The sequence below is a fragment of the Lolium perenne genome, chromosome 7, assembly GCF_019359855.2.
Source record: "Lolium perenne isolate Kyuss_39 chromosome 7, Kyuss_2.0, whole genome shotgun sequence".
In the NCBI taxonomy this organism is placed as follows: domain Eukaryota; kingdom Viridiplantae; phylum Streptophyta; class Magnoliopsida; order Poales; family Poaceae; genus Lolium; species Lolium perenne.
In genome coordinates this window covers 77018277-77030683 of record NC_067250.2, presented here as the reverse complement: position 1 = coordinate 77030683, position 12407 = coordinate 77018277, and the positions used below count along the sequence as shown (strand labels likewise).

Genomic DNA, 12407 nt, shown 5'->3' with positions numbered 1-12407 from the left:
TTTTTTATTTGACCTTTTTTTAGTTTGAACAATTATGTTATTTGAACGGTTTTCCCACTTGAGCATTTTTCTTATTTGAACAATTTTCAGTTTGAACAATTATGATATTTGAATGTTTTCCTATTTGAACAGTTTTACAATTTGAACAATTATGTGGTTTGAACGGTTTTCCCATTTGGACATTTTTCTTATTTGAACATTTTTCAGTATGAACAATTATGTTATTTGAACGGTTTCCCAATTTGAACATTATCTTACTTGAGAGGTTTCCAAAAATAGAATATCTTTCTTATTTGAATAACCATTCAACCCCGTAAACTTGTTTGAATGAAGCGAAAAAAAATTAAACACCGTGATGTTTTCTGAACGAGTGAACATTTTATAATCCCATGCAAGTATGTTGATGAACATTGAATAATTTTTGAATTAGCGTGAACATATTTTTTTTGAACATCGAATAATTTATTTAAACTATTAACATTCTCAAGAACCCGCAAAACAATTTTCCTAGTGCATGAACAATTTAATAAATATGGACTATTTTTTTTAAAAAAAATACATTTTTAACAATTGGGATTTTCAAGACATTAAATATCTACTGAAATAATAAATAGAGAATAAAGAACAACAATAGAAAAGTGAAATCTAAATATATATTTTTTAGCTATGAACATGTTCTTAAGAAAGGAAATAAAAAGTAAATAAAATAAAAAAGAAATTAGAAATAAAAGAAAGAGAAAAAAATTGAAGAAAAAAACGAAACTGATAAACTAGCTTTTTTTTACCTGAACTGATAAACTAGCTGAGTATAACTGAAACCAAGGAAACGAAACGGAGCAGAAACTACGATCGGAAGAAGAAAACTAAGCGAAGGCTTATGTGAGACACTCAAAGAGAATCAACGCCTAAAGGAATAATTGGGCTAGGCCCAGATTAGTGACAGGGGTGTGCGGTGGTTCGTATACACCGACGTGTATAGCATTGTTTTATGCCGACCTGGTCGGCCTGGACCAGACGCCGTTCATATATGGAGAGTCAATCATAGAGATTTGTGGGATTTGTTACGGTAAGTTAGGAAGTTATCGACTCCCCAATTTTACTCCAATCTCAAATCATTCAGCCAGGGGGTCTTGTGTAAAAAATACTCTTGCACTAATTTCCGTGCCAAAAAATTATAGGCACTATAAAATGGAACGGAGGTAGTATTATTCATGTGCTTCGCTAGACAAAAAAAAAAATCACCCGGTGGTCTCTAGTGCTCAACTGATCATATGTTAGACTGTTTTAAAAAGGAAATATTTTCTTAATGGATGACAAAAAATCAAATATTTATAATTGTAATAATTTGAACATATATGTTTTGAAATTGTTAACATTTTTTTGAGTCTAGAGAACATATTTTCGAAAAGCCAGTGAACAATATTTTTTGAAACAAGAGTATTTTTAAATCCCGTAAAAGTGTTTTTTTTATCTGCGCACTCGGTGTCTAAGTCGGTTTGTTGAGTATTGCCATAAATAAACTCAGTAAAACATAAATACTCCACACAGAGAAGCATATGCCAAGCATTTTCAGATGAGAACTCGACAAGTACTAGATACTCGCCGAATAAGCGAAAACACACCAGGAAAATAACTCGACATCAGTACTATATTTTCGAAAAAAAATGGCAAGTTAAAGCCAAACCATTTTTAATGAATCGTTTTCTACAGGTGGTGAAAAAAAATACTTGGTGTTGTTAACAAAAAATATGTTAGAGCGTAATGAATCGAAGATACATTTAATAAGAATGATAAGCTGAAATACACCATTTCTAAACGTTTCGAAATGTGAACATTTATCTTATTTTAAAAGGTTGTTCAATAAGAAAAATCGATCTTATTTGAATAGTTTTTCATTTAGAACGGATATATTATTTGAACGGTTTTCCCATTTGAACATTTTTTTATTTGACCTTTTTTGGGTTTGAACAATTATGTTATTTGAACGGTTTTCCCACTTGAGCATTTTTCTTATTTGAACAATTTTCAGTTTGAACAATTATGATATTTGAATGTTTTCCTATTTGAACAGTTTTACAATTTGAACAATTATGTGGTTTGAACGGTTTTCCCATTTGGACATTTTTCTTATTTGAACATTTTTCAGTTTGAACAATTATGTTATTTGAACGGTTTCCCAATTTGAACATTATCTTACTTGAGAGGTTTCCAAAAATAGAATATCTTTCTTATTTGAATAACCATTCAACCCCGTAAACTTGTTTGAATGAAGCGGAAAAAAAATTAAACACCGTGATGTTTTCTGAACGAGTGAACATTTTATAATCCCATGCAAGTATGTTGATGAACATTGAATAATTTTTGAATTAGCGTGACCATATTTTTTTTGAACATCGAATAATTTATTTAAACTATTAACATTCTCAAGAACCCGCAAAACAATTTTCCTAGTGCATGAACAATTTAATAAATATGGACTATTTTTTAAAAAAAAATACATTTTTAACAATTGGGATTTTCAAGACATTAAATATCTACTGAAATAATAAATAGAGAATAAATACCAACAATAGAAAAGTGAAATCTAAATATATTTTTTTAGCTATGAACATGTTCTTAAGAAAGGAAATAAAAAGTAAATAAAATAAAAAAGAAATTAGAAATAAAAGAAAGAGAAAAAAATTGAAGAAAAAAACGAAACTGATAAACTAGCTTTTTTTTTACCTGAACTGATAAACTAGCTGAGTATAACTGAAAACAAGGAAACGAAACGGAGCAGAAACTACGGTCGGAAGAAGAAGACTAAGCGAAGGCTTATGTGAGACACTCAAAGAGAATCAACGCCTAAAGGAATAATTGGGCTAGGCCCAGATTAGTGACAGGGGTGTGCGGTGGTTCGTATACACCCACGTGTATAGCATTGTTTTATGCCGACCTGGTCGGCCTGGACCAGACGCCGCACACCGTCTAGGCGTGTGGTTTGGGCCGACCCAGCGTTTCCTTTCACTTTTTCTTTATTTATTTTTTCATTTTTTCCATTTTTTTTTACGTTTTTAAAAGCTAATTATTTTTAAATCCAAAGTTTTAAACTTTTGTTTTAAAAATTTTATTTTATTCAAAAAATTATTCTTTTGTTCTAAATATTTTCAAAATTTGAACATTTTAAACTAGAACATTTTTTCAAAATTTCAATTTAAATTTTTTGATTTTGAAATTTGAACATTTTCAAATTTGAATAATTTTTTTGAACATTTTGAATATAAACAATTTCAAAATATGAACAATTTTAAAATTTGAACATTTTTTAATACGGACAAATAATAAATTTGAACATTTTTTATTTGAACAATTTCCAAATTTAAGTATTTTCGATGTTTGAACGTTTTTGAATTTGAACAAAAAAACTAGAAAAAAAATCAGAAAAACAAACAAAAAGGAAAATAATAGAAACAAAAACAAAAACAAAAATGAAAAAGCCAAAAATGGGTCACTCCTACACCCGACTAGGGGTGTGCGGTGCCTGGTAGGCACCGACCTGATCAGTGTATAGGAATTCACATAAGCCCTGAGACGATATGCTGGCCCGTTTAGAGCTAATTAACAAAGGAAACACTGTTAAACACTGGTAGCAATGCCGCGGGAATACAATTACGATGTGGAGCGTCGGGTGGTAGGATCTAACGGGCTTCAAATGGCTGTAATGGCTCCTAGCTAGATCAGTTTTACTGTTACTCAATAGGGTAGGAAAAACCTCTACCATGGCATATACATTAAGAGGTATATACGTATAGGGTGGTGTAATACACCATACCTAGATGGTGTATGACTTTTCTAACAAACGAAACTTATAATAGGTAACAAAACTCATGCACAGAGAACAAACACTAAATAAAGTGAAAAAAAATAGAACCGTAATCATAGGCCTCAAATTTTTCACCAAAGATGTACTTTTTTTTGAACTCGGGGAGGGGTCTAGAAGATCCCAGTATTTCTTCCATTAAAGTGGTAGGTACAAAGTTTTGCAGAAAACTCCTTGTACAACACTCGCTCTAAGAACCTAGAATTTGAAGAAAGGAGCTTGCACTTTACAGAAAACACCCTAGAAAAAAGTAGATCAAAGCAATCAAGGATTTGGGTGTCTCTACCACCAGACGTCGACGTCCTCCAGGCGTTGCCGCCGAGGAACAGGAGCAAGCAGCTCGTGCACTCCCTTCCGGCGAGGATCTTCTGCCAACGGCTGTCGTCGAGCCACCGGGGACGAGACCACTTGGTGGCAAGGCGTCGTCGAGCTTCCGTAGCAAAAGAGCACGGGGCCTCCACGGTGGAGGTTGCAGAGTTGCCGCCATGTCGGCAAGATATAGCCGAGGCACATCTGCCTCGAGCTTGGATGAGCACAGGCAAGAGAGGATCTCCTCGATCTCCTCCATTCTTGCAGGAGTCCACCGGTAGATTCCAACATCCCTCCGCACCACCAAGGGCCGAGAGAGGGAGAATCAGCATCAGCAGAACACCACCAGAACAGGGAAGACGCCGCTTATTGAGAAAGGCTTGACCATCACGGCGAGGTCCGGCCAACCACCACCACGGTGGCGTGGAGGACCGCCATGGAAGTCGCCACCTGACGCCGCGGAGAAGCACCAGATTACAAAGCCTGGGAGAAGGGAAAAGAGGGGCCTTATTGATGAAGACGCCTGGTGCCCATCCCCTCCTCCGCCCCACCTCCTGCCACCGGAGACGAACGGCGGTGAAGAAGAGAACCAGGAAGATCCAGATCCGGCCCTCAGGATCTGGATTCCATCTTCTGGCATCACGCCACGACACAACACGAAGCCGGCAAGATCTACAACTACTACCTAGACTACAACCGGCGCCTCTCCTCCACCATCTCCGGGCGGCATCGCCGCCGGCGAGGGCTTCGGATTGGCCCGGGGCGGAGAGGTCGACTCTCAAGGGGCGGAGACGAGAGCCTTCGAGAGGGGAGAGGAGAGAAGAGAAAGTCGCGGATACACCAAAGATGTACTCAAACTCATCATTGTCGTGCCGCTATGTTTCTCGCTTGCGATGGACAACACAAAAAACTCACTCACTTAAGCAACTGCAAAGCTCTGTGAAGGATAGGTGGGGTGGGGTGGGGCGCCCTTATATAGGCAAGAAGTCAGCGGACCAAATAGACGATCTTGCATTTGGGGACTTCAACCACTAATATGAATTGAGAATGTATAAATATTATTGTTTCATTTGGCTTACAAATATCTTTTATTTTATATATCTTTATATAATTTTTGAAAATATATTATAAGTACAAATTATAGTCTAAATTTTAGTTTGTTGACCAATAAAATTTAAGGACACCCTTAAGTACTACGGATGGAGGAGTATTTGAATTTGTAGTCACACTTTTGATTTTTGAGTTAACAAAGGGTGGGAATTCCTTTCCCCTCAATCTAAAGGAAACATTATTTGGACGAAGGTTACGGAATTGGTTTAGGGAACGATGTGGAAGCCAGTTTATTTGAATGCTCACGCATATGTAACTATCGGGATTATCCCCGCAAAAAAAAAAATGTAACTATCGGGATTACGCCTTCAGGCTTGAAAAGTGTAAAAAGAATAAGGATCATCTTTTGACGGTCAATCACCCTCCCGATCCCCGAAATTTGTCCATTTTTCTCTGATTCCCGATTGTGTGAAGCTGAGTTTCAAATCTCAAATTCAATCAGAGAGGCACAGTCGGGCGGTGAGAGCCCGCCCCGGCGGCGAAGGGTGTCGATTAGAAGCTCGGAGGGCCACGCCCTAGTGGAAAATCGATGCAGCTTCGACGGAGGCGGCGGCGCTTTGCCGCAGCTCGGATGCCGCCTGTTATGGTGGGGAAAATAAGGTTCGTTCACGAACTTCCTTTTTTCTTTGCAAGTAAAATTCCTATAGATCGTTCAAACACCACAGCCCAGTCTCTGCGTGTGTTCCTATGTCATGAACTATATGTAATAAATCACTTGTGGATTGGCCTGCTCCAAAGACCAAAGGAAAAAAAATCTGGAAATTCTGCAGTGTAGTCGTGTAGACAAGCCCTAGGTGCCCTGTTTTTACATAGGCTACTGTAACATATTGAGTTGTTCGCAGTAATCTTCTTCTACACAAATGTATGGCAAACAAGAGAAAATTGCACAAACCAGTAATTCTCTGGGAGAATGTTGCACAAACCAGTGACTTAAACTTTGTTTTGCACAGACCAATCACTCTAGGGGTAGCTTGTTGCAAGGAGCTTTAATGACTTCATTTTGTTGTTTAACAGTTTATCTGGCAGCCACCGTGGCACCTGCAACATGCCAAGCCACTCTTTTTCCTCCAAAATTGCCACAACTAGCTTGATCAACATCATGCATCAGTTTTGATGATAAAATAGATTTATTCTAGCACAAATAATGACAGCTGCAGTAGGAGCATTTGTAAGAAAAACAACATGAACAATGAAGCATTGTAGCATCAAAGATGACAGCAATAATATGATCATCATTCGGATCACCATCATGGTTCATAGAAATATTTACAAAATTTGCATCTCTTCACACATGCATCCAAAAAAGGAATATGCTTGGTCACTAAGCCTAGCATTACACATCATTCTTCTTCTTGCTGATTCTCGGCATCAAGACTCCGCGCGCCGCGCACACCGCACATGGGACACCTCATCCTGCCACCTGTGGCGTTCGAGGGCCTCGGCCAGAGAGAAGTCCCACAGGACTCTCCTGGCCTCCACCGCAGTAGCCGCCGCCTCTGTCGCCGCCGCCTGGGCCACCTCATGCAACACCGCCATCTGGGTGTGGTAGTGGGGCCTGTCCCTAGCGGCAGGGTACGTCGTCATCATCGGCGGCGATGTCATGGATGACGGCGTCCGCGGGTGGGGCCGCCGGAGGGGCCGCAATCGCCGCCCGTGCCTCCGCGAGCGCCGCCCTAGCCTCGGCGAGCTCGGCCCTGGCATCGGCGATTTCCGCCCTGGTCTCCGCCAGGTGAGTGCCCCTAATTAACTAAGAGCATCTCCAACAGGCGTGGCAAAAGGCGCACACGCTAAATAAACTGCCGATTTGGCGCGCGTGGGAGCCCGCGCGAACCTCCAGCGGGCGTGCGAAAACGCCGCACGCGCTTTTGCGCCATCCTGCGCGCCAAAGTTGCTGCGTCGACTGCCGCGCGCGCTATAAAAGCCACGCGCGCGCACCCCAACCGTCCGGAAGTTTCACATCCGCCGCGTGTTGTTTCACCGCCAGTTCCTAGCGGACGTCGCCGCGATGGAAGCCTTCTACGCGAAGAAGGAAGAGGAGAAGGCGGCGGCCGCGAAGAAGGTGGATCGCGAGGAGCGGAGGGCGAAGTTGGCGGCGAGCAAGAAGGAGAGGGAGGAGAAGGCCGCGAGGAAGGCAGAGGAGTAGAAAAACGGCGCCGGCCCATCGACGATTGTCCTCTCCTCCTCCTCCTTCGAGTGGACATTCACTCTAGTGTCGGACACCACTCGCTCGTCGGATTTCGACTAGGATTCCGAGTAGTTTAGGGTAGTTTCGAAATAAATGTGGTTGTAGCGTCGAAGTTTGCAATATATTTCGAATTTCCAGTTAGTTTTTCATGTTTTGTTTGATCTATTCTGTACGCAAAATATGATTAAAATGTTGTCTGCGCCGCGTGCGCGCTGCATAATGGAGCGTCTGGCGAACGAACTTTTTAAGCGCCCGAGCACGCGCTGCATAATAGACCGTCCGGCGGAGAAAAATTAAGCGCAGCGCGCGGTAAGCGTTTACAGCGCGGTCGCAGCGACATATAGCGCCAAATTTTAGTGCGCATGTTAGGGATGCTCTAATACAACGGAGCTGATCTCTTTGCAACTGATTAGCTCTGAAGTTGCTGGTCTGTGCAACTAAATATTAAAGTTGCTGGTCCCGTGCAACATTCACCCCAAGACTTACTGGTATGTGCAATTTCCTCGGCAAACAATAAAGTTACTCTGAAAGATAGTTTGGTTGCACGCATCCTATGACAGGAGTAATCTTTTCTACTCCCTCTGTACCATGAAACTTGTCTTCATTTTGTCCAAATTTTGGTGTATTTAATGTTTCATGGGAAGAAGGGAGTATTTAACGTTTGTGCCACGTCAAATGATAGCGAGCGCCACTAGCGGGCTAACAAACCTTTGTTCAGAACAATACAGACAAAATTTCCTCGCTAATCATTTACATTTGTTTATCTCTCCACCAAATGCGGTGTGAACGCTTTGTTGAATCTATATAAGTTAGCAACTTCATATAATTTATTTTGGCCAAACCTATCAGACTATGATGATCAGTTTTTTTGACATCTAATGCGGCCACCTAACATTCAGAAGAACACAACCACCCACAAGGGACAAGGCAACGAGGCCAGAAACCACTCAGTACTCACATCCAATTGTAACTCCGAGCTCTCAACCAAGCACAAGCAAACACCATGGCGGAGGCAGTTGTAGGAGTGTTGGTTACCAAGCTCGGTGTAGCCTTAGCGAAAGAGGCAGCTACCTTTGGTTCGTCACTGCTTTTCAAGGAAGCGTCCGCCCTCAATGGTCTCTTTGGTGAGATCCGTGAAGCCAAGGATGAACTTGAGAGCATGCAAGGCTATCTGCAGCGGGTGGAGAGGTTCAAGGACACTGATGAGACCACTGGCATCTTTGTCAACAAGATCAGGGGCTTTGCTTTCGAGATCGAGGATGTTGTCGATGAATTCACATACAAGTTGGAGGATACACATGGAGGATTTGCTGCCAAGATGAAGAAGAGGATCAAACATGCCAAGACATGGCGACGTCTGGCACTCAAGCTGCAACAAGTTAAGAGAAAACTTAGAGATGCTGATGAGAGGAAACTACGCTATGAGATTCGAGGAATTGACAACGATGTCGGAAGCATTGGCTGTCAATCCAAGATTGTAGATGCAGCTTCCTATTTCGCGAAGGATGATGATCTTGTGGGGATTGAGGAGAACAAGAAGCGGTTGATGCAATGCATCACATATGATTCTAAAGAGCAGAGCATGGTTGCAACAGTTTGGGGGATGGGTGGAGTTGGTAAGACTACTCTTGTCTCCCATGTCTACAATTTAGTGAAAGATGACTATGATACTGCTGCATGGGTTACAGTTTCAAACAGATACCAAGTTGAAGCCTTGTTAAAGATGATCGCCAAACAATTTGGTGTCAAAGTTGATGTTGCTAGTATGGGAAAAAGAGCCATAACCGAGGTAATCTATACCCACCTGCAAGGTAAAAAGTACATCTTGATTCTGGATGACGTTTGGGGTGTGGATGTGTGGTTCAGTATAAGGGATGCATTTCCTACATGTAGCGGTAGTCGATTTGTTATTACCTCAAGAATCCATGAGGTAGCATCGCTAGCAACTGGTAATTCGGTAGTTGAACTGCACCCACTGCAAGAAGCACAGTCATGGCAGTTATTTTGCAAGGAGGCGTTTTGGAAAGATCAAAACAGAACATGCCCAGAGGGATTAAAGCTTTTAGCTCAGAAGTTTGTGACCAAGTGTAGTGGCTTGCCCATTGCGATTGCATGCATTGGCCGCCTGCTGTCCTGCAAACAACCAACATATTCTGATTGGGAGAATGTTTACACGGAAATAGAGCTCCAACTAACTAATAATGCGATCCTGGATGTTAATATTATTCTGAAAGTCAGCTTGGAGGACCTTCCGTATGATCTGAAGAATTGTTTCCTACACTGTGCATTATTCCCAGAAGATTATGACATAAAGAGGAGGAGAGTAATGAGGCAATGGATTGCTGCTAAATTTGTCAGAGAAAAGGATAACAAAACACTAGAGGAAGTGGCAGAGAGATTCTTGACTCAGCTTGTGGATCGAAGCTTACTACAGGTAGTGGCAAGGAACAGTGGTGGCCGATTGAAATGCCTTCGGATGCATGACGTCATACGCCTTCTCGCTCTTAACAAAGCCAAGAAGGAATGCTTTGGTAAAGTTTATGATGGATCCAGAGCATTCTCTGTAGAGGGCACACGTCGCATATCGATCCAGAGTGAAAACATTGAACAACTGAGTAGATCTTGTGGAACACATCTCCGAGCACTCCATGTCTTTCAGAGTTATATCAATATTAATTTGCTCAAGTCAATCCTAGAATCTTCGAGTTTGCTGTCGACGTTGGATCTGCAAGGTGCACAGATCAAAATTCTACCTAAACAAATATTCAACTTGTTCAATTTGCGGTATTTGGGTGTTAGACATACTGGTATTGAAACTCTGCCTGAAGCAATAGGAAGGTTACAAAACCTACAAGTCTTGGATGCGTACAACACTGAATTGTCATATTTACCAAACAACGTGGTAAAACTTCATAAGTTGCGGTACTTGTACGTATGTGCTGGTGGGACAGAATTTGATAAGTTTGCTGGAGTCAAGGTGCCTGATGGCATGCTGCACTTAACGGCGCTGCGAGCTCTGCAATATGTGGAAGCCAGCTCAAAGATTCTGCATGAAGTTGAAGCATTGATGGAGCTAAGAACATTTGGTGTCTGCAACATCAGAAGTGAACACTCTGCTGATTTGTGCAATGCTCTCACAAAAATGAGACATCTTGTTCATCTAGACATTTTTGCTACAGGTGAGGAGATGCTGCTGCAAAGACTATGCTTACCTCCAACCATTTCTTGGCTTGGTTTACACGGGCAGCCAGTAAAAGCATCAATGCCGTGGTCCCACCTTACTAGCCTCACACGGTTGCAATTGTCATTCTCCAATATTGACGAGGAATCGTTTTTCAGTCTGTTGGTTTTACATGGTTTATACCATCTTGAACTTTACAAGGCTTTTGTAGGGAAGAAATTACATTTCATTTCAGGATCATTTCCGAAACTGCGGATCCTAGGAATAGGTAGCTCTCATAAGCTCAACCAAGCTGAAATAGAAGATGGTGCAATGGCAAGCCTTGTTTCGCTGATGTTTGATGATTGTCCTGAATTAAAGCTTCTCCCTGATGGCATTGAGCACCTCAGGACTCTTGAAGATTTACGTCTGACAAATACTGGAGAAGAACTCTTAGAGAATCTTCGGCGGAAGGGAGAACAACCAAACGAAGATCTTATGAAAATTAGCCACATAAGAAAGGTTACTGTTGAACTAACCAAGAAAAACATATGGGAAAGGATTAGGTGACTGCAAGACATAGGCACAGCTTAGGTAATTAATACACTGTTAATCTTTAATTTCTTTTCACAAGCCAATACATGTCAATAACCGCTTAGAAATTTACAGACTGCATAGCACAGAACCGATAGTAGTTCTGTCACATCTATATCTATCTTAAGTTAGGATTTTTGCTGTACTGCTTTTTTGTGTATCCAATATAATAGGCTTTAACATAATCGAGGTGCAAAATGGACCCTTGATTGCAACTATATCAGTTACTTCATATGTTGTTCTGTTTTTCTTTTATGTAAGCATAAATACTAATTAAGTTCCCTATGTGTGATTTGTACTTGCTAAATGTTTGGTGACTCATTGGCAGGGCTTGTGACCTTCAGAAGCTGCGCAGCAATATAAACAATTCCAGCTCTAGAACTCCAGTCTTTCTTCATGTGGGCTTCACAACAGAGTTCAATAGTTCCACAGAAGCGGAAGAGAGAAAAAAGAGGGAGAGACTGCATGAATTATAACAGTTTTGCAGCATAAACGGAATCCAAGTTCGGACGGACTACAGGGCGAACTAAGGCTACAGAGGCGACTCCGATCCTTTCGCTACTTCCTTTCTAGCTGTGTGTCTGCTGCCATTTTGTTACAATGACTGGCTGCTGTGCAAGGCTGACGGTGCTTGCAGCGTTGCAAGATACTGTGCTGCACCTCGCCTGGGTTGCTAGTGTAATCTGAACTGAAAACCTGTAACGTCCCCCGGAAAATACCCCTAATAGATTTTGTTTGTTATTTTTCTTTGTGCATCATCATGACATCATGCATATTTTTAAACTTCAAAATTATTTTATTAAACCCTATTTTATTGCTAAATTATTCCTCTCTTCTTATCTCAAATGAAATAATATTTTTCTCTGCTTATTTTGCTACATAAAAACTATTTGAAACGTTTTAAAATAAAACAGGAAAAAGAATAAAACAAATTGTTTTAATAAAAAAAGGGAAACAACCTCCAACCGGCCAGGCCAAGGCAAGGCCCAGCCAGCACCACAATCTGGGCCAAGCCCATCCTGGGGGGAAACCCTAGCCGGCCACCAATCTCCCCTAGCAATCTTGCAGCCACCCCCTCAGCCTCCTTTTACATTTATTTTCAGGTCCCTCCACCCTCCTCTCCCCAACCTGAGCACCTCCTCTCTCTGCTTCCATTCGGAGAGCTCGCACGCTCTCCCCGCCCCGGCCCC

The 12407-nt window shown here is 41.4% G+C and overlaps 1 protein-coding gene across 2 annotated transcripts; it reads left to right on the top strand.

The window, feature by feature from the left end:
* Window positions 1-5563: 5563 nt before the first annotated feature.
* Window positions 5564-11958, top strand: LOC127316977 (disease resistance protein RPM1-like). Of its 2 annotated transcripts, XM_051347483.1 has the most exons (3): window positions 5564-5878; window positions 8363-11217; window positions 11546-11958. In XM_051347483.1, the coding sequence occupies exon 2, from the start codon at window positions 8467-8469 to the stop codon at window positions 11191-11193; it is 2727 nt and encodes a 908-aa protein (XP_051203443.1). In that variant the 5' UTR covers window positions 5564-5878; window positions 8363-8466; the 3' UTR covers window positions 11194-11217; window positions 11546-11958. The 2 variants fall into 2 exon arrangements, 1 of the variants encoding a protein (XP_051203443.1); XR_007860737.1 differs by lacking the exon at window positions 8363-11217.
* Window positions 11959-12407: the final 449 nt, after the last annotated feature.

Excerpts from the sequence above, each read along its gene's own strand:
- LOC127316977 (XM_051347483.1), top strand. The coding sequence starts at position 8,467 with ATGGCGGAGGCAGTTGTAGGAGTGTTGGTTACCAAGCTCGGTGTAGCC.